General features: G+C 38.4%; 1 protein-coding gene across 1 annotated transcript in view; it reads left to right on the top strand.

Annotated features, from left to right (window-relative positions):
- Window positions 1–258: 258 nt before the first annotated feature.
- The window catches only part of TACR3 (tachykinin receptor 3), a 34,349-nt gene continuing 13,717 nt past the window's right edge, over window positions 259–20,890 (top strand). Inside the window, exons 1-3 of the mRNA XM_065634328.1 lie at window positions 259–734; window positions 16,422–16,610; window positions 18,028–18,178. Of these exons, the coding sequence (XP_065490400.1) occupies window positions 259–734; window positions 16,422–16,610; window positions 18,028–18,178 (816 nt within the window). The remainder of the gene's footprint in view (window positions 735–16,421; window positions 16,611–18,027; window positions 18,179–20,890) is intronic.

Here is a 20,890-nt window from a genome sequence, read left to right as displayed (position 1 = left end):
GGCCGTACAGAGAAGGAATGGGATGCTGTTCCACTCAGAGGTAGCTCTTCTGACTCAGCTGGCACAGCGATTCTAACAGTTTGAACACCGTAGCCAAAGCTTTTTCTGACAGATCTCTCCTTCCCGGTACCTGCTGTGCTGCCTCACTTCCTTTTTTCTTTCTTTCCTCTTCTTATCTGTTGGTGGGGATTTTGGAGGGTTGGGAGAGTGAGGTGGGAGGGCACATCATTCCTGGAAGAGAGGAGAGGAACATCCAAGATGACTTCTGTCCCCACAGCCAGCTGGAACATGAGCATGAGCAGCAGGTGGAACAGGAGCCTTGCTGCAGTGGGCGATCCCTGGGGACAGGCATTAGGAGCACAAGCTGGAAACGCTTCTCCCCCTGTAGCATCCTCAGCAGCCAACTTCTCCAATCAGTTTGTGCAACCCTCTTGGCGCATTGCCCTGTGGTCTCTGGCTTATGGTGGTGTGGTGGCAGTGGCCGTTTTTGGAAATCTCATTGTCATCTGGATTATCCTGGCTCACAAGCGCATGAGGACGGTGACCAATTACTTCTTGGTGAACCTGGCCTTCTCCGATGCCTCCATGGCTGCTTTCAATACCCTCATCAACTTCATCTACGCGCTGCACAGCGAGTGGTACTTTGGAGAGGCTTACTGCCGCTTCCACAACTTCTTCCCAATCACAGCTGTCTTCGCCAGCATCTACTCCATGACAGCGATAGCTGTGGACAGGTGAGAAAAGAGAGGAAAAGTTAGGGGTGAGAGATTGAGATAAGATTCTCTGCTGAAATAAAAATACAGAAATAACAATCGTTAAGTGATGAGTGGCAGAGCCCTCAATAGTTCAACAACTATGCTCCTCTGTACTTCTTTCAGGTCTCTCCCTAACATACTGTTTTTCTCTGTCTTTGGTCTTTCTCCTTCAGCTTTTCATTGCTTTTACTCTCTTGCTTTCTTTTACAACAAACACTTCCTCTCTCTGACTTCAGCTGCTCTCTGCTCCATCTTTTAATGCTAATTCTGTAACAGCAGTCATTGCTCAGGGTTTTGCTTTCCCACCTGTGAAAACAGTATCTGTCCCTCAGTCAATGTCATCTAATTCATAGAGATAAGGAGTTGTAGAGATTGTGCGTGAAGGGAGAGGATTTCAAATTTCCCTCCTCTTTGTATTTCTGCAGCTGGCAGAGGCGTTTGCCTCCTCAGAAATCACTTGAAACTCTGTTTTTAATTGCTCTTCTCACAGACAGCCCTGAGCTGCTTGGTTCCTCCTGATTTTAACTAATGAGACTATTTATGTTGCCATCTGTGCTTATCCAGAGGTCTGGTAAAAACATGATTTCTAAGTGCTTGATTTTTTTCTAATTACTGGCAGCAAAACAAGCCTTTGTGGCTGTGAAAGAAAACAGGAGAGGGATAAACTTTACTTTTGTGCTCTTGACAATAATGAAATAGAACAGCTGTGGTCTCCATAGAGTAAAGAGGAGCTGTAGTTGTCAGATTTCCAACAGAGATGCTTTGATGCACCATCTTTCTGAAAAGGTGTTGTGAGTATTCCCTAAGAAATGTTCCTTTCTTTATGATAATTTTCACATTTGCTGTTCTGGAGAGAGAACTTACCCTGTGCTTTAGAAAGCAAATAAATTCCTGAATTTTCATTCAGAAAACCAGATTGCTTTGTACTTCAGATCTTTTATTCCTTTTAGCAATGCACTGAAATTACTCACAAAACTCCTTTCTATGTATTCAAATCATGTTATGCATCTTGTCTGAAATGACTTGGCAGAACTGCAGCACTTTCCAGTGATCGTAGTTAAGATTTTCTAAGTTTCAATCCACCTTCTGAAATGTTATTTCTCATTTCCAAGTGCAAAGATTGGGAAACATGTCATCGTACCTTTGTATGTGCTGTGGACAAGTTCATAATAATGCTTTTCTGTTGGCTTTCCCAATGGCAAATTTTAGGTGGCATTCTCAACCAGATGCATTTCTGTTCCGTAAAGCTAAAAATGAAAGAGAAAATGAGAATCTTAGCAACTCTTCTAGCTCTCTACTCCGGGGGTCGGTGAAGACAGGAGGAAATCTTCCTTGTTCCCAGCTGTTACTTCCCATTAATAAAGTGTATAGTAAGGAGGTAGTGTAAAACCAGTGATACTACCTTTAACCAGGCAGATTTCTCCCATTGTCAATTTGGGTTTAGCTTGAGATTCTCACCTAGCTGGAAGTTTTCAGAAAGATAAAAGGGTTGATGCTTAGTTGATGCTGAGGATTTAACTGTTATTGCTGCAGCTGATCGTGTCATTAGCCGAGGAATTACTAAGATGCTCTGAGTAAGGTTTTTTCATTTTTCTGACAAAACACCCACAGAGATTTAGTACTTACTACCTTGAAAGTTCCTAAAATTACGCTGGGAAACTGGAAATGAAGGTGAATACAGTTTCTTGGGAATCTAGAGGGTGAATTTCCAGAGGGAGTAAAGAATAGCTCTGCTCCACACTAACTGAAGTGCAATGGTCAGGTAGAAATATATTGGAAACGCTTTCCTTGGTTTAGCAATGTGAGACACTGGTGCTCAGAAGTGAGTCAATTACTATTGTTATTCACTCTGATCTATTTCTTGTCTGAAAATCCCCTGAAGAAATAACACTTCCCACCCCACCACATCTTCCAAGCTCACTTGCCTCTAATAACAAATCAACATCTTCCCTCGGGGGGGAGCACAGTGAATGGTGCCACAGCTGTGCTTTGGTGAGCTCTCTGGATTACAAAGGAGCATCATGTAAAACCAACAGAAAAGCAGTTTATCCCTCCTTCACTATTCATACTGCTGTTCCTTTTCCTTTCATACCAAATCACACCTGGTGCATTCAGTACCTTTAACCATTTCCTGGCTACCTCTGCAGAACACTTCTGCGGAGTCAAGAGGAAAACTGAGGGTCAAAATGAATCCCAAGGAATGTCCTTGGATGTACGGACTGCCCTGTTCCAGGGCGCAGATCTGCTGAGTGGACAGTTCTTAAAACTTCGATTCCCATTTGCCTTCTGTAAAAGTTCAGCCAGTACTTCAGATGGGACACTCTGCTTTAGTTTTGACCCAGTAAACTCATCCTTACACACTCATATTGATTTTAAAACAATTTTTTTAAAAGCTAGAAATTAGGATAAAGCTACTTAGAGAACTGAAATGATGAGATTGTATCAGATGATTTTCCAGTAGAAATTAACATCCCAAAATACTGAAAGGTCATGAGGCTCACTAAAAAGTATGTTGTGATACACTCCACCGATCATTTTAGAACACCCAAATGTTCACAGAGTATGAATGAGTCACTGTGATCAGAGGTCACCTGTTTCCTTTCACATCTGATTCTACAGGCCACGTTGTGTAAGTTGTGTGCACTGCGAAGTTACTGGACTGACAGATATCTGTGAAGCGGGGAGTTCCTGCAGTGGGGTGTGCTGCATCTGGGCCTGAGGATTAAAGTAGCCAAAATTGCCGTATGACCACCTGGTCATTGGACATAGACTCAAATTTATGTGGGTTTATTCACACTTCTGACCATCCCTTCCTGGTGGTCTTTTCCCCCTGCCTTCTGCTTCTTTTCCGACAGGCTGTTTGCAGTCTACTGCAGAGATGCCACCAGCAGCTTTAACCAAGCCAGCTCAGGTAGCAGAAGCAGCACAGATTTTACACTGTACCACTTTGTAGGCATTCATTTATTCATTCTTCTGTAGCTCAGGCTGCACAGTACCACAGTTAGGTTGTTTCCAGCGCAACAGTTCCTTTAGCTACCTTATGGGGATAAACTTTTAAAACAGCCTAAAACAGAGTGAATAGGGGATAGTTCTGGAGCCAATATGCCCTTTCCACTGGCCAGTGCATGATCCTATAAGGTCATGCGTCTTAACTCCGTCTGTGCCTACTGGCTGTGGTACAGCTCTTGGACATGTTAAAGACCCACTGACCCTTCCTGCTAGTTCTTAACATGCAAAAGAGGTGGGTCATTTATGCTGGCGATTAATTACCGATTCCAAGATCTCCTCATTATACACCAGTTCTGTGTGTGGGCCTAGAAACTATCTTCAGATATGTGATGGTTCAAGTGGAAGTTTGGAGATGTGGCAACATAAAATAACATGCCTTCAGTAGAGCACTTAGTATATTTTTATGCATTTTTCCTGTTATTAGCCTATCTGCAGTATGACTTTCCAGTTATTGTTCTCTCAGCAATCCCATAATGGCATCCTCATTTCCACAAGGTTAACTCTTTGTAAAAGCGACTGCTCCAGAATTAAGCAAGGTATTCTAACAGCGATGGTGAGTAGTTACTGATCCTATTCACATCTTGCCATTTATTGTCTTCTTGGTATGCAAGTAAACTTTCGGTCTTTGAAAAGCTATTACATGTATATTAGCTATCTTTATATACAAAAGTAATTGAAAAGAATGACACATATATGCCAATATTTCACACAAATGCAGATTAAATCACATTTATGATACACCAACGTTCTGCATTACTGCAAAACAGCCTACAAAACTCACTGCTGCTCAACATGGGTCAACATAATAGCATCAAAAAGACTTATGTAACTTTTTTAAAACAAATTATTAGGTAAAACGACGGATTTGACCTAATCCTTTCTAAAGATCAGATTCTGCCGAATGTTACCCATCTATCCTAGCCCTATACTGCAAAAATCCCAGCCCATTTTTCAGCTCAGCTACTTGCAGAGTTAAAGGTATTGCAATAGATGAATAACAAAATAAAGTCCAATGTTAAAGAGAATTCCACTTTCATGCACTTTCTTGAATCACAAAACTTCCCTCATATGTTGTGTTGAAGTAAATTCTGGAGTTGTTACAATTTGCTGCCTCAGTGAGCCATGAATAATGGAAGTCCAATAATTAACTTCAAATCAAGAGATTTTCAAAGCAAATCACCATTTTTAAAACTTAAAACTTCATCATGTCCCAAAGTCCCATACGATTTCAATAATAATTTCATCTTTCCCCCCTTTTTTGGTTCTTCTGATAGATGGAAATTCTCTTTGTTTTGACCTACAGGCAGATACAGATATATTTATTCTATATTAGTCTAGTTCAACAGAGCTGTTACGAAACTTCCTATTTGTATTTATTCCACAGAACTGTGCCTGTGATTCTATTTTTAGAAGGAATAAAGCTATTGAAATTAGCACTAAAGGACAGGTATATTAGCACTCTTACCTCTGGTAGCCTAGACTCACTTAAGTATGACTACACAGCATCATGTTGTTGATATGGATAAGATGTTGACATCAGGATGGAGGTCTTTAAAAATTTGACTGAAAATTCAAATAATCAATGTGCAAAAGAATGAGAATTGAAATCCAAGCACCAAATGCCCAGCTTTCTCTTTCCCAACACCCTTACACTCACTTTGCTGAACACCAGACTCAAAATCAAATTAACCTTCACTAATAGAATATGAGATAATTAGATGATCTCCATGTTTCAGAATATGATTGATTCTTGTTATTAGCAGTCTCTGTTGGCTTTTGGTTGCCCTTCTCATTTCTTTTTAATAAGCTTCCTCAAGTTTTTATAGTTGTCCCTTTTCAAACCAAACAGTATTAGAGCAGCTTTTGGGGGCTTTTATTGTTTCTGCAGAGATGTTAAAATGAGCCATACTCTAGACACTATTCGAAGAATAAAAACCTTTAAGCCTGACCATAAACACTGTTCAGGACCAACTCAAGTGCCCCTTGTTTACTTTAGGCTTCTCCACATAGACGCTCCATAGACCAGTCATTAATGTTGACCAAGAATATATTTTATGTCGCACAGAAGTCACTGATATCTTCTATTATTATTGCATTACCTGCTATCACAGCCCTTCTAATGTCTTTTGGCATGTCACCATTGTTATTGTGAATTACTGAGTGTATAATCCTGAATTTTATTTTTTCAGAGTCACACTTGGAATTTCAAACCATAAAATTCCGTATGATTCATGAATACACTTGTTCTTCTTAACTTGATTTTAAACTATATTTAACATTTAGTTTTATTCCTCCCCTTGCACAATCTCCTTTTTTATGAACCTTAGTATTAGTGTTACATTCCTCCTACCTAGTTCCTAGTATACCTATTACACTAATACCTTAATTCAAAACTCGTCATTCTAGTTTCCCACATGATTTCTTAGGCTTATAATTTGTCTACCGAAGCACATATGCTGGGTCAGTTTTCTATTTTTCTTTGACATTGTTCAGTTACTCATGGGTGTTATTAATCTCTCTATACACTCATTAGACTCCAGCATAAGTAATATGATACAAGCTTATAAGAGAAGACAGTTACAAGGCATAAACACGATTCAATTTATCAAATGAAACCTAAATTCATCATGTGTACACACTCGCATCCTCAAAATATCACTTAGGCTCTTCATTCTCTTCAAGTGCATGCTGTAAGAGCAGTTTTTATTGTCACAAAGTAGTACCACAAGCCCTACAAATGAATCTGTTACTGAAATTCTGAAGTAGGCAGGTGGCACATGGAAAAATGTATTTTCTTTCCAGCAGAATACATTTTGGTATCTGTCTCTGCATGAGTTCCTATTCCTGGGACAAATTGGTCAAGGACTTCATGTAACATAAACATTTAAAACTGATACTCCTGCCAAACTATATACAACCATCTTTGATGTTTACCTCAATTGGAGATAATTATTATCTCAATTGGAAGTATCTGTTACATGTCCTCTGTGCTCAGAAACACTGAAGTGCAGGGAAATGGGTATGTGAAAAAGTGATCTCAAATATGCCTAACACATTATGATATGGAGTGCACAGGGCATGACCCTATTTTGTGCTCATATTGTAGTGGTGTCAGCAAAAGATGCACACCAAGATGTATGCTGGTACTCATATTCTTGTATGTGTGCTTGGTACCGAGTGTTTTGTGCTTGGTTCACGGGTGAATAGAGGAGGTTGAAGCGATGGCCAGCAGGAAACCTCCATCCCCCAGCCAGCTGCCCGCCCTGCACAGAGCTCACCCAAACACACCTGCAGCCTTTGGCCTCTCTCTCACTCCCCTCAAACTGTCTTGTCTCCAAGTAAATGGTTTCCATGCAAAAGAATAGAGAACTTGCACCGATGACTGGACACCTCTGGTGTCACATAACTGCACAAAACACTGCCTGCTCTACCAAACTAAAGTTCAATACAGCTTTTTTTCCAAATTTATGGATGACTTCATAATCATGACTTCATGAATCAGCCTTCGTCACTGCATATCATAACAGGAAAAATGCAAGAGATGCCTTTAAAATCATCACTATTATTAATATTATTACTTTGCCATAGTTGTCATCATCTATAGCTGTCAAACGATAGAATTCAAACAGAAAATCCCTTCCTCTTTTCTCTGTGTTCCCCAATTGGTATCTTAAGATGAAGCACATGATATTTCCAGATTCCAGTATCTAGGCTGCCCTCTAAAAAATATCAGTCCTCTGAATTGGAGAGAAAATTCTAACAGGAGATCATTAAGAGTTCAAAAATCAAGAGGTGAAACGTAAAGGACTCTTAATGACTTGAGGGCCTAAAATGGTTTTCTGGCTTTGACAATTCTCTTCCTTTCTTTCTGAGAAAATAGGTGAAATCGTTTCTGCAGGATATCCTGATGCAATGGCTATGAGATTCAGACTGTCAGAGACATAGGAAAAATAATCCATTTCTTGCTATGCTACAAACTCATAATGATCAGGCAAAAAGAATCTTTTTGGGTTTTGCTTAAAATTCACGTCAGGGTTATGTTACTGATAACATACTAAGTCAGTTTGGGAATAAATAGAGGTGTAACAGCTATTTTTTCCTCTTTGTTTTGCATTAGGTAAATATTCTATTTAACAAGCTGCTTTCAAAAGATGCAGTGAAAAAAATGAGGTTGATAGGCAAATATCTTGAGCAGTATAAGCAACATTTACAACAGCCCTAAGTGTCCTTGTTCCAGACAAGAAAAAACATCTGACTGGTTCGAACCATACATCAAATGAGAAGTTTCTTTTATACAGTCTTAGCCTTAAATACCTTTTCTCAGTGCCCTTAATTATAGCTTAATGAAAACTATTAAAAGATGTATCTGTGGTTTACTATGTAATGTAGCCTGCAGTATTTTTGAAAGGTAGTCAAGGGTTGGGGTTTTTTGCTTTTTCGGTTTTTTTTTCCCCTCTTGAATATTATTGCCTATATGCATGTGTTTCTGACTGGTTTACCAACCAGGGGAGAAATTTGTGTCATTGACATATTTGTGTTTACCTAAAATAAAATTATTTCAAAACGACTGCATAAAGAAGGAAGCCGTTCAGGTGGCAGTGTCAGAAATGTAGCCAATAACAGAGTGGGTTGTAGTCTGTGCAGACGGAGCTGTTTTTGCAGACTTTGCATTAATATTGGTCCTTGATAGCCCAGGTAGCTCATATTCAAAGCACAGGAGAAATATAAGCCCTTTTCTATCAATTTGCATAGGTATAGAATACGTTGTGTAAAATGAATTATATACTTATAAAAATCTAGCCCATTGCCAGTTGCCAAAATGTTCCTCAAGCAGACAGTATTGCACTGTTTATGAGAACTCATCTATACCAAAGAATTTCAATATTCCTGTTTTAAGGTTTCTGTTAAGAGGTATCCAAAAGCAAGGCATTAGACACTAGTCCTGATTTCAGAAAAACTGCCGTGTTACCCCCTGCTCAAAGCACTACAACCATTCACTAAGAGCAGCATATGTGCCTCTGGGTAAATCAAGGCCAAGTTTTCCCTCTGGGATATTGCCCACTCATCTCTTAAACGTAGAATGTACTTATTTAGCTATCATGCTACCATACACTCTTCCTTTATGCTATTAGTTTTAAGGTGATGTCTGCGTAGTGGTGACATTGTTCACTGTAGATCCTTCTGGCAACCAAAACCAGCCTTATTCAACAGTCAGAGACAGTCCCACAAAAATGCTCATAGCCACTCTTCTTGCAGAAAAAGTCAGTCTACATGAATGAATGGAGACCACTTCCACAAGAAAAGATGGAACCTTGCAACAGTAGGTAGAAGATAAAGATTAAAGAATGCAAAAGTTAAAGATTTGGTTTGCATAATACAAAAAAACGCCTCTAAAATACCACAGTTCATTCCATTCCCTTTAGTCTACTGTCTCTACCTTACAGAGACCTTTTGTAGGATTTTCCACAATGATGTTTTAAATAAGGGCAAGGACTCAGCAATTTCCCTACCTAAGTTTCTTAATTATCAGTTGATTCCAAATGCAATGGTAGGAGACAAAGTTTCAAAACCGCCTTCTGTTTTGTGGGAATAACAGCGTCTGTGTATTGACGAAGGGAGTGCGCTCTGCTGTCTGCCATTGACAAGCCACTTACATGCAAGTGTTATGATTTTCTCTCAATCTCTTCCTTTGCCAAGTCCCAATTTCCTGTCACAATTTGGGGCTGAATTGATTACTTTTTTCCCCATTTGAGTTTATAAACACAATATAAACAGGTGAAACAAATCACTTAAGATGATTAAAGGGTTCCAACTGTCTCTCCAGATGGGCATTTGTAGGATCCAATTTTAAACACCATTTTGTTTTAAGAACTTCTTATGTATTTTTGCTACAATTTTCTAAATCATGTGTTAAAGAGGGAAGATTTTCCTGCATGTATTAGTCAGTGTATGCTGTTTTACAAAAAGATAAATTAGGATTATTTTATCTTTTCTACTGTCAGGACCATAATACACAAACTTCAGAAGTGTTTACAGTACTTACCAGCTATTTGTCTCTTATGGTTTGCAAACTAACAAACAGAGCTACATGATTATGCTGTCATTATAACCACTGTCTTAAAGAGTTCATCAGTGTTAGTCAAATGAAGACTGTCTCTATTCTCATTTCAGAGAAAACACATTTTCTTGATTTGATGAACCCAAGAAACAAGTACCAAACAGTAAATTGTAGACTCCAGCCAAACTGAGCAGTTCTGAAGGAAACTAGATCTATTGTGACCCCAGCAGATAAGAAAACAGTCTGGAAAGAAAAGAGCACTGCAGCAAGCACACCGTGATGCACCAGCCATTATATCTTGCAGCCTGATTTCTGATTAAGTTAGATGGAAAGACCCTTGCCGACTTCTGTAGTCATTAGCTAGGGACAAAGACTAACACAAGCCAAAGCTGGAAGAAAAGCAATGACAGTGAAATATAGCATGATCACCACAAAGTCATGTGTCTAGTGATGAAATTAAAGTGGTACCTAAAAATGCTTCAGAGTAATACACAGAACCTGGTGCAGATGTTGAATAATCCACATTCTTGCAAGAAGTGTTGGCTTGAGTCTCTACCTCCACATATTTACATCCCTAAGCTTCTAAATATGCATATTCCATCTTATAATTATCTTCCAAGTGTTAGTGTTTATGTTGGGTGGGGTAATAATGGTGTTTGCTTGTTGCAATAAGTGAGCAGAGTGAGTTAATTATTTTCAGTTGATATGTACTTCAGATTCATCATGACTGCTTCATTGTGCAGAACAAGCTATCTGTGGCATTATCAGCACCTCCCACTGGAGTGAGAAAGCATTAGAAGTCCAATCCTGAAATCAAATTATCTCAGCGAGAGTTCAGTGCCCTTTGCTTGGCAGGAGGTCCCACTGCTCCAGCCTGGTGAGTGACTGAACAGTAGATTGGCATAGCAACCCACTGAATAACATTTGTGTGGCTACAGAGTGCTTTTCAGTGGTGCAACAGTTGCTTGTAGCCATTATAAATCCTCCTTCAGATCAAACGCCTACCATCTTTTGGTGTCCCTCGAGACAGATGTAGGGAGGTCCAAGGTCTGTGTAGAAATTCCACAGAACATGGTGGACCTATGAGGGCCTCAGCACTTGCCGCTTTGAAAAGGACTGCAGAAGTTCAGGCCACTTGAAAGAACAGTGGAGAAGCAGCACAGTCATGAAGACAGATGACATTGGGGCATCAGATAAGTCCACCTCTTCCACTTGCATGCAGCTAATGTTTGGTTGACCACAACAACTCTTTGGGAGTTCTCTCCCATACACCTGCTGAGGCAAAAAGGCTTGCCACCACAGAACCCTACTGTCAAAACATTCTTTTCTACCAGTTTTACTTACCTTAGAATCTCTGATCCACTTGGGCTGATTTTTCTCATATGTCTTTTGACTTTACATCACCCCAGTTTCCTTTCTTATTCTCTTCTCTCTCAACCCAATTTCTATCTGCTATTACTCAACAATGCTCCTTTCTTTGCTTCTCCTCCTATTAGTTTCTCATTTTCTTGTTTCACTTCTATTCCTATTTTTGCATTCAGCACACTGTTCCCCTGTGTCAGTTCCTTTGCTTTTGCTCCAGATCCTGTATCTCATCATTATTCCTTTCATTCCTGACCTACTCACACAATCCTCTTTTTTCTACACCACGTTCAGCACCATTCAGTGTGCAACTCAGCTTGTTTGCTGCTATCCCTTGTAACTGGCACTTTGCCATACAAAATATATCTAAGGATACCAAACAGAGCCCTAATTACAGAGCTACATCATGAAAGATGACAGACAGTTGTCAGCTATGGGAAATGGGGGCAATATCCTGCATCATATATCCACATTATCCTATACTTAGCCTCCTCACCTCACTAATTTTCTGAGTGAGACCTAAGCATGGAACCTCTAGCCTGTGCTAGTAGGAGCTTTCATTCTCTGGCCAAAATGGACAGGGATCGAAGGCAAGTGCCAATGGAAAAATGAGCTACTGCTCCTTCAGGTTGAGACTAAAGAGACAGAGAAACAACTTACCACCCTTAGGTACCAGTGGTGACAGGATAACTTTTCCAGCAAACAAAATTATAGTCAGGAGTGGCTAAGCCTCCTTTGCAAATGCCAGTTCACAGTGCAGGAAGGACTCAGTTCTCTTCTGGACTTCTTTTGGCTACCGGGATTAACATCCAGAGACAGCTCAACTACAGAGGTGTTTTTTAACCTGCAGCTGAAAGTCATTCCACATTTTCCACTATCCTTAATTACGGCAGTGATGGTTTCTCTAGGAAAATGCTACCAAATTTATATGATAAATTTGAGTGAATGTAACAACTGCAGCTATAAAGCAATATATCACTATGCTAATTAAGCAATTTTGTTTCTAAGAAAAGCCACTTAGGGAACAAGTTAGATATTTCATTGTAATTGTTAGTGTACTGGCAAATTAGAATAAATTAGCTTGTTATCAAAGGCTCAGTAGTAGAGAGCTGTCAATACTCTCTGGTCACCTAAGTCCTTTCTGCACAAAGGCATTATTGAGGGAATAGTCAAGGGTCCTCCACCTCCTCCCCATCTTGTTTATTAGAATGACTGCCTGCTATATTTTTGTAATCTATCTCGTGCAAAAGCTAGGCTCTTGGTTTATCACTCAGATTTCAACAAGACAAATAGCCTGCTTTTCATCTGATCCTTGTCCTTTGACTTACCTCACTCAGCCAATAGTTAAAATTTCCATCAGTACAGCTGTATGAGTCATTTCACACAAACAATCCACATTTTCAAAGGGCGGTCACCAGACAGGGACATTTAACAACAGAATTTTATCTTAGCCAAAGACAATTACTGCTGGTACCTATTGGGAATAAGAATAATATAACTAGGCATAAGAATAATGTGAGTGTAATAGAAATCTGACAATAGCATATAAAATAATATCAATGTGCAATGTAAAGAAAACTAGCAATTGAAAGGAGTGATTCCAGGCTAGGAGATGCCTTAAGAGTCCCACAAGTATGTGAAAATGATAATTTGTTTATGGGTCATCACCTACTAAGGTAAAGTTAATCAAGCATTTTGGACAGTATCTGGCAGCCCACACTAAAGTTAGCTCAATTTGAAAGACTGAACTCATGACTACAAACTTATCTTCATTACCAAGTTGTACTTATTCTTTGGAGAAGAGAACCTGGGGGCAGAGGGCAACAACCCAACTGATGTGTATTTTCACGAGGTCTGCTGCTCTCTCAGGACAAGACATCCAGCACTCAAATAAAGCTATTTCATAGTCAGTGTGCAATAGCAAAAGCATCAGTTTAGCTGAAAAAACCCCAAAAAACAAAAAACAGGCAGGTAAAGTAGAGGGGAACTCATTACCTTGTGGGAAAAAATATGTAAGTGCAGTAAAAACGATGCAAAAGGCATAGGCTTGAAATTCTAGATAGGGAAATTGATGATTCAGAACTGAAGTTGGTTTACATCACTCTCTGTTTCTGACAACATTTAGACATTTTAAGGTCTTAGCACAGTTATCATGTCTACTAGATGCTGAGTACAACTATGGTGGCAGATGTTGGATTTATCACATATTTGATAGTTAGCTATAAACGGAGTTATTTTTGCTAAAACACATATCTATTCCATAATTGCTCATATCTCAAGTACGACGTTTCCATAAAGTAGAAATATGTTGAATGAAATTTGTTTCCCATAGCAAGTAAACATGGATGCAGAAGATTATTTGCACAAATTCTTATCAGGAGCATTATCTTATAAATATTTTTATTTTTGCCTTGTACCTAATGTCTGTACCTAAAAATCTTGGGCAAGTCTGTCTAGAACCAAGGTGTGTACTGTAACAATTAGGACGTCGCACCTTCCTTCATTTTAAATGAATGCCGTTCTTCTAAATGTAGCAGAACAGAACTTACTAATTGAAAAAAGGATTGATTCAAATCAATGGCAGCTTATCCATTGATTTCAACCGATCTCAATTAAAATCTTGCCTGGATTTGAAAGAACAGACCCAAGCAGTCAACTAACAGTATAAGAAGGGTTCTCATGATCTAAAGCCAAGGAAGATGATGACCGCACAAAATGTAACATCGTTAATGGCTTTAAAAATGTTTATCTCTGAATATCAAAAGGACAAATATAGACAAGAAAAATAACAATAATCACTTATTAGTGTCATTTTGGAACAGGATTTACTAATTTATGCTTGCTTACCTACAAAATAATTCTTTCTCTGTGATCATAAAGTAAACTGATTTAATAACTTCTAAGCCCCACAGCAAGACCTAAGGTTTCAACAATAGGACAAAATCTACAAATGCTGAGACAAAGCGATCTTTTTTCCATGGTCCTGCCGTACAGTGCCTATTACTGCCTATGAAATTTTCCATATAGAAAATAGTCTCTGAATCTATCCCAATCCATCTTCATATAAGGTAGAAATGTAGAGAAAGAGTCAATGAAGAACCATAGTACATTCTCTACTTATTGCAATTCTTTTAGAAGGTATAAATGACACAAGGAAGGAAACAACACTGGAAATTTCTGAAAATATTTTCTCTACACATACAGGCCAGAACAGGTGTGGTTTAACTTTCTAACTGTATTTAAAACCTGAATCAAACAGGGACAAGGGGGAGTTACTAGACTGGAGACCTACAATGGAAACAAAGAGGACCTTTAGGAAATCACTGATACCCTCCAATAATCTTGTCAAAGATGATCAGATTATTGGACACATGTACTGTGACAGTGAAAGTGTATGGGCCATAATTATTTTTCAGCAATGAGTTTTCTTCTTGCAGAATTAGTACTAATCCCTGTGACTGATGACAAACTGTTGAAACTGATCCAGACACACTCCTAGAAATCTGGAAAACTCTTATTAGTAAAACATTCAAGCTGGTTTTCATGTTCATCCCAGTTTTCCATCTGCTTCATTTTTTTCATAATATGAAAATAAAAATTTAAAAATAAACAAAACGACAGAAAATTTTTTAATTTTGTTCGTTTCCTTTTGATTTGCACAGGTTACTCCTGAGGAGGTTCTAAAACATGACTGTTCTAATTCTGATTTCAGAAAAGCCATGGTTTGGGAAATGCAATGTAGAACATCAATGCTACCAACGGCTGCAGAAGAGCAGATGTTTGGTTTCCTGAATAAGCACAGATACATTGAATACTTCCATAGAAATTACTTGATTTAAATTGCTGATCCATTAACTTCTACATTAACTCACAAACAGCACTGTGTTTCAATCTCAAATAAAAGGATTTTTTTAATATACTTTGGGAACTCTCTGGGTCTGAAGGAAAATATTAATAGAAAAAACATTTCCTTGTGTTGTTTTGGAAAACATTAAGATGTCAGATTAATAACATGTAGTTATGTATTCAGTATGCTACATCAGTAACACAACATGGACATACACATAGTCCATATCTCCCTAGTTTTATGGAAGTACAAAAATTGCTGATAAGTATCAGCCAGAATCACATTTAAAGAAGTCTCTCTAACAGCAGAAGACATTTTGAATAATGTTCCTATTTAATTAATGTGATTAGTGGTTTTGCAAGTCATTATTTGGTCGTTGTTAAATGAAACAAAGTAGTGTAATCAAGGAAGTTGGTGGAAAATACATTAATTCAAGGTTTAGCCTAGAAATAAAAGCAGTAGCTGTGCTAAGAAAAATGTGAAAAATGCATGAAGTATGTGATATGGAGTATATTAAAATCCAACATTTCTGTCTCCCTTTTTTCTTGCATCTGTAACAGAGATCAAAATATAGACAACAATACTTGATTTTCTTTTCCTCTCTGTCTTAATGCCTTCCTGATGTTCTTTTTTCATAAAATTTCAAATTGCAATTACTTAAACTTTTTAATGATTTTTTGCATGTTCTCCTAAAGTTATCAGCGTACATAGGTTACCAACACAATTACAGGGCAGCAAGAAGAATTCTGTCCTACCTGAGAACACAGGAACTGAGAAAGCAAACGAGATGTTTTCATGCTTTATCCATCTATTTCTCTTGGTGCTTTTATCGCCTCTAAATTGCCTGAGGAAAAGCTCACATGGCTCCTCTCCCAATCTCTGTATGTACCAGTGGCAGGTCTGGGGCTTTTTGGCAGACGATCCAACGTCAGTCTGTGTCTACTGAAATAAATGCACAAGGATTTATCAGGTTCCTGCAGCTTTTGGACAGATGACTAATAATCCTGACAGCTTGGCTGTTAATTTTTTAATTAGAGATAAACCTGGTATTATGTAGCAGAGAAACAGCAGATCCAGCTCTATTGTTGCTTTTCAATCAGGATGTGCCGTAAGAGGATTAACTAACTCTTTGAGAAATAGTTGGTCTACTGGCATACATCTGGTTAACTGTATGTCTCACAGCTTTAAAATAATATTTAATGAACCTTGTTTTTCTTCCAGCACTGCTTGCATGGGGGCTGAACCACCCAAAGAGCGCAATGCCCTTGAAACTCCAGGAAGACAAATAATTCTGCTTTTATCCTTCTCCCAATCCTAAGATTCAGCTGATTCTAGATGCGCCTTAATCTCTGCAGGTTTCTTATGCACAGGTTTTTGGTTTCTTTTACAGGTACATGGCCATTATTGATCCCTTGAAACCAAGGCTCTCTGCAACTGCTACCAAGGTAGTCATTGGGAGCATATGGATTTTGGCTTTCCTGTTGGCCTTTCCCCAGTGCCTATACTCCATAACCAAGGTGATGCCTGGGAGAACTCTTTGCTATGTAGCATGGCCAGGTGGTCCAAAACAGCACTTTACGTAAGATTTTGTTCTTTTAAACTTTTACATGGTGGTATCTGCTCTTGCAATGGGCTTGGCAAAAGTTGTAGAGTATCATGCAGATACTCTACATGGAGTATAACTAATAGCATTTATCCTTGAGAAATGTTGAGCAAGTTTTCTAACCTAGGAAGACAGAGCATTTTAAGTGATAAGTGAACACGTTTATTCTTTTCCACTTCTATGAGTGTTCTCCATCCCATGCTGCATGTTTACAATCATTTCACTTAAGATGGCTACTTCTATACAGACAGAGATGGTCAGAAATGGAGACAGAACATGTAATTCAAAGCAAGCTTCCTTTTCACCCTAACCAGGAAAACAAGTATTTCCAGCGTCGTCTTGTCCTAATGAGATTTTTTGTCTGGATCTCTTAATGAGAGGACTGGATTTTCCCACTTTATTCTGTTACACTATCATAATTACTCATCTCAGATATCAGCTCGAATAAGGAAAATGGAAAACCTATAACTGGTTCCGGTTTCTAAACGTGTAGAATAACAGTAAACTAAATTTGATATATACTATTTGTCCTTCTGGCAGAATTAGGAATAAGTGGTTACCTAGCCATAGAAACATTATCTGCCCTTTCATGTCTTCATCGGCATTTAAGATGAACTTTGTGTTCAAGGCTGAAAGCCTGTGTAACCATCCAGCACCAAATTTAACCTTTTGCTCTCTTCCAGGCAGGTGAAAGAGGCCCTGATCATATAACTTTTACCACTTGAGGAGCCATGCACAGATATGTCTCTTTAGGGCACTAAGTTAACTCTTAGGACAGCTGGGGAATCTTCACTGATCATTCACTGGGATTTGATCTCAAGATGGTATTTAACCAGGAACCAACAGGAGACAAAATAAGTTATAAGTTATGGTTTTTTGCCCCAGTGCTTGTGTCAGCAGCAATGACTATGTTGCATGCAGGCAACAGATTTATGTTGCCTATGTGCAACAGATCTGCCATATGAAGTGCATTGGGTAACACAGGACACTTATTAGGGCCTTTGTATAAATATATCATTTAAATACTTATTTTCCTCTTTCATTTATGGTCCAGGCTAGAGCTCAAAACACCCAGCTTGCCCTTAGGCAATTTAGGTAGCTATGGACAAACATACCCTATTCTGCAGTCACTAATCATTATAAATATAGAGTCAATTTATGCTACTGCAAGTTCAGAATCAGAACTAGGAATGCCATAGAGCACTTGCATTAAAATGTAAACAAATTTGCAGTGCAATTGAAAACTTTCAAGACGACAGTGAAAACACCAAGGACTAGCCAGTCAATATAAAACATGCTTTGTGCTACAGTAGTACTCTTGACTTGTAGCCACCCATTCTGTTGGTATAGCTCCTCTAGAAGCACTTCTCAGCTCAATGCTTTTTCATTGCAGGTATCACGTCATTGTGATTGTGCTGGTCTACTGCTTTCCACTGCTTGTCATGGGCATCACTTATTCCATAGTGGGAATTACCCTCTGGGGAGGAGAAATACCAGGCGACACATCTGACAAATATCATGAGCAGCTCAAAGCTAAGAGAAAGGTACTGTCCCATTAAATCTCATTAAGTGAATACTGATAAAAACATCTGCAATTGTGTTGCGAAGTATCACAGTATATTCTTTCAGAAACACCAGGTCACTTGAAATAACAGTAATGAGAGGTCCACTTCACTAAAAAATACGATTAAGTTTGACAAGTTGTCTTCTGTGTTCACTAGCTGTTCTTTTTGTAACTTTACTTTCATCATTAAATGGAACATTTGAATTTTTACTTCTTAGTCCACATGTAGTAGCATATACTGTGTCTGATATGTAGAACTAAGCCCAAATGTTTAGCCTTTACAGAGCTAAAATATTGAGTTTTGAACAATGGGCTAGCTCCTCTTAGGCCAATTCTCATCCTACTGAAAGAAAAGTTCATCTTGCTGTAATTTTCAGTAATTAAGGCCCATATATCTTTGAGATTGCTGATTGGCCTATTCATATTGAATAATTTAGGTTTTAAATCAATAACTTTTGGTGAGAAATAGAAAGTATTTTTTCCCAGTTATTTTCTTTCAATCTTTTCCACTGTGAGTCCTACCTAATCTAACAAGACTGTGGATTGCTTATGAACTGACTATTTGACTATTTCCAGTTCAATTTTCATAATGTTGCAATGCCATGACGGTTTCTTTCTTATAAGATTATTTTTCTTAACCTAACTTTTTTTCTTTGATAAGGCAGCCCTTTACTTTTTATTTCTGACACTTCTTTCATACTAAAATGCATTTAACCTTCCGGATTTGAAAAAAATGGTACCCTGACATGGACTTCTAATTCACAATGATGAGTTGCTCACAATTAGTTGCTCAGTTTGCTTCTTGGTACTGTATGTTTGAACAGTGGTATATCCTACCACACCACAGCAATAGCAGAGTGCAGCATATTCAGTTCTGAGACAATAGGAGACCCTCTGCAAATAGAACGCTGATGTTTCCACTTCTTCCACCACCGGGAATACGAAAGTGTTTTTTCCCCACAGACTACACAGGAAAAAGTTGTTATGGCAGAGGATATATGAAAGGAAAGATTAGGATCATTTTCTCATTCATACATCTTCAGACTCATAAGAAACAAGTGCAAAACTTTCTGTTGCAAGTTTCAGTTGTCAGAACGGTAGACGTGCCTGGACAGCTTTACGGTATGATGTGCAATGCCTCCTATGAAGCCAAAGGCATTCTTTATTTTTACTTGTACATAGTTTTTTTAAGAGAGCAAAATGTTAGCCTCTCTTAAGGAAGCAAAATGCAGTTTGACTAATATTATCACTACTATTGCCTGGTAACAGTTTAAAGAGTATGTGGAATGTGAATGGATAGAAAATGCTGAAAAATCATCATGGAAAACTAACCAGTATGTTTTGCATATTTGCCACAGGGTGCAATTATTGGACTTATTTCAAATGCTGAAAGCATTTCGAAACATCAGCATTTCACTCTTTATTACCATTACAGTCTTTGCCATGCATGTTGTAACTTACCCAGAAGTCTATTTTCAAAGCCACAAAATTACCTTTCCTACAGAGCATAAGCAGAAGATGATTTCACTGGCCAGTTAACTGAGCTACTACCAATACTTCACTTTCAGCAAGTGAAAAAAAGGAAGCAAATACTCAAGTGAAGGGTGCCTGGGGTCTGATCGTAAAGGCAAACTGAGGAATCACTTTCTGTAACAGATACACTTTGCAAAAGCAAGTGTGGCCAGAAAATTATTAAAAGAAAACTTGAAGAACCAGGATGTCCCAGAATTTCAGCACCTGTTATCATAATGACTAAGTAAAATAAATATCTTAGGTCAGAAAAATTAAAGGTCTCTGAAGACAATTTCTGGCTCTTACTACACACTATGAAGGGTCTAATTAAATCCTCTGAATACATTAAAAACAGCCCCTCTTTAGAACTCTGAATATATGCAAGAGACAAGGCATATCATTCCTAATTAAAGTATTTTAAATGTGAGAGAACTGGAATGCATGCCTTCAACATATGCAATAGGGGGATTAAATTATGTGCAGATATATTGTAACTGCATCAGTGACTTTACTGGCAGAGCTCCATGACAGCTCTTCAGTTCCACTGCTGTGCTCTCCAGCAGGATTTATGAAATAACTGGTATTTGGATAGATGAATAATAATTGGCCATTCATGGAGATGAAGTGATAAACTGGAATCCAAATAAAGCTATCACTCAGCTTGCCTCTGATAACAGAGCCATTGCTTTTCCTTTATTCAAACAAAGAAATCAGCTGTTTTTCTTGCTATTTAGCATGCAGGTATCTAGACATATGAAAAGTCTGTACTGGCTGCACTTATAATGAAGGAGAAATACTAAACAGCAGACTGCATGTTTCATATTATGCAATAATACAGTGCGAAGTATGTTTGATTAAGATAGTTTGAAATGGTATTTAATGTTAAGAAGGTAGTGAGCGGTTCATGTAAGACGTCTAAAAGAAACACTATTCACCAAGAAAAGATTTGAAGCTGGAGAAAGTTGTTAGTAATTCGATAGTCTCATCACTTCACGTGTGTGACTGTGCAATTCACCATGATTCCTTCTGAAAGAAACATCAAAGAACAACGGAATCAAAGAATTTCACAGTACGCAATAGAGGCTGGGCAACACAAAGTCATACTTAGTACCTTTAAGGGTCAAAGACTTCAAATTTTCAGAAATTCAGGACTGCATGAGACTACTACCACTACTTTTTT

This window comes from Caloenas nicobarica, chromosome 4 (assembly GCF_036013445.1).
Source record: "Caloenas nicobarica isolate bCalNic1 chromosome 4, bCalNic1.hap1, whole genome shotgun sequence".
NCBI classification, from domain to species: domain Eukaryota; kingdom Metazoa; phylum Chordata; class Aves; order Columbiformes; family Columbidae; genus Caloenas; species Caloenas nicobarica.
This window is presented reverse-complemented; position numbering and strand designations above follow the sequence as displayed.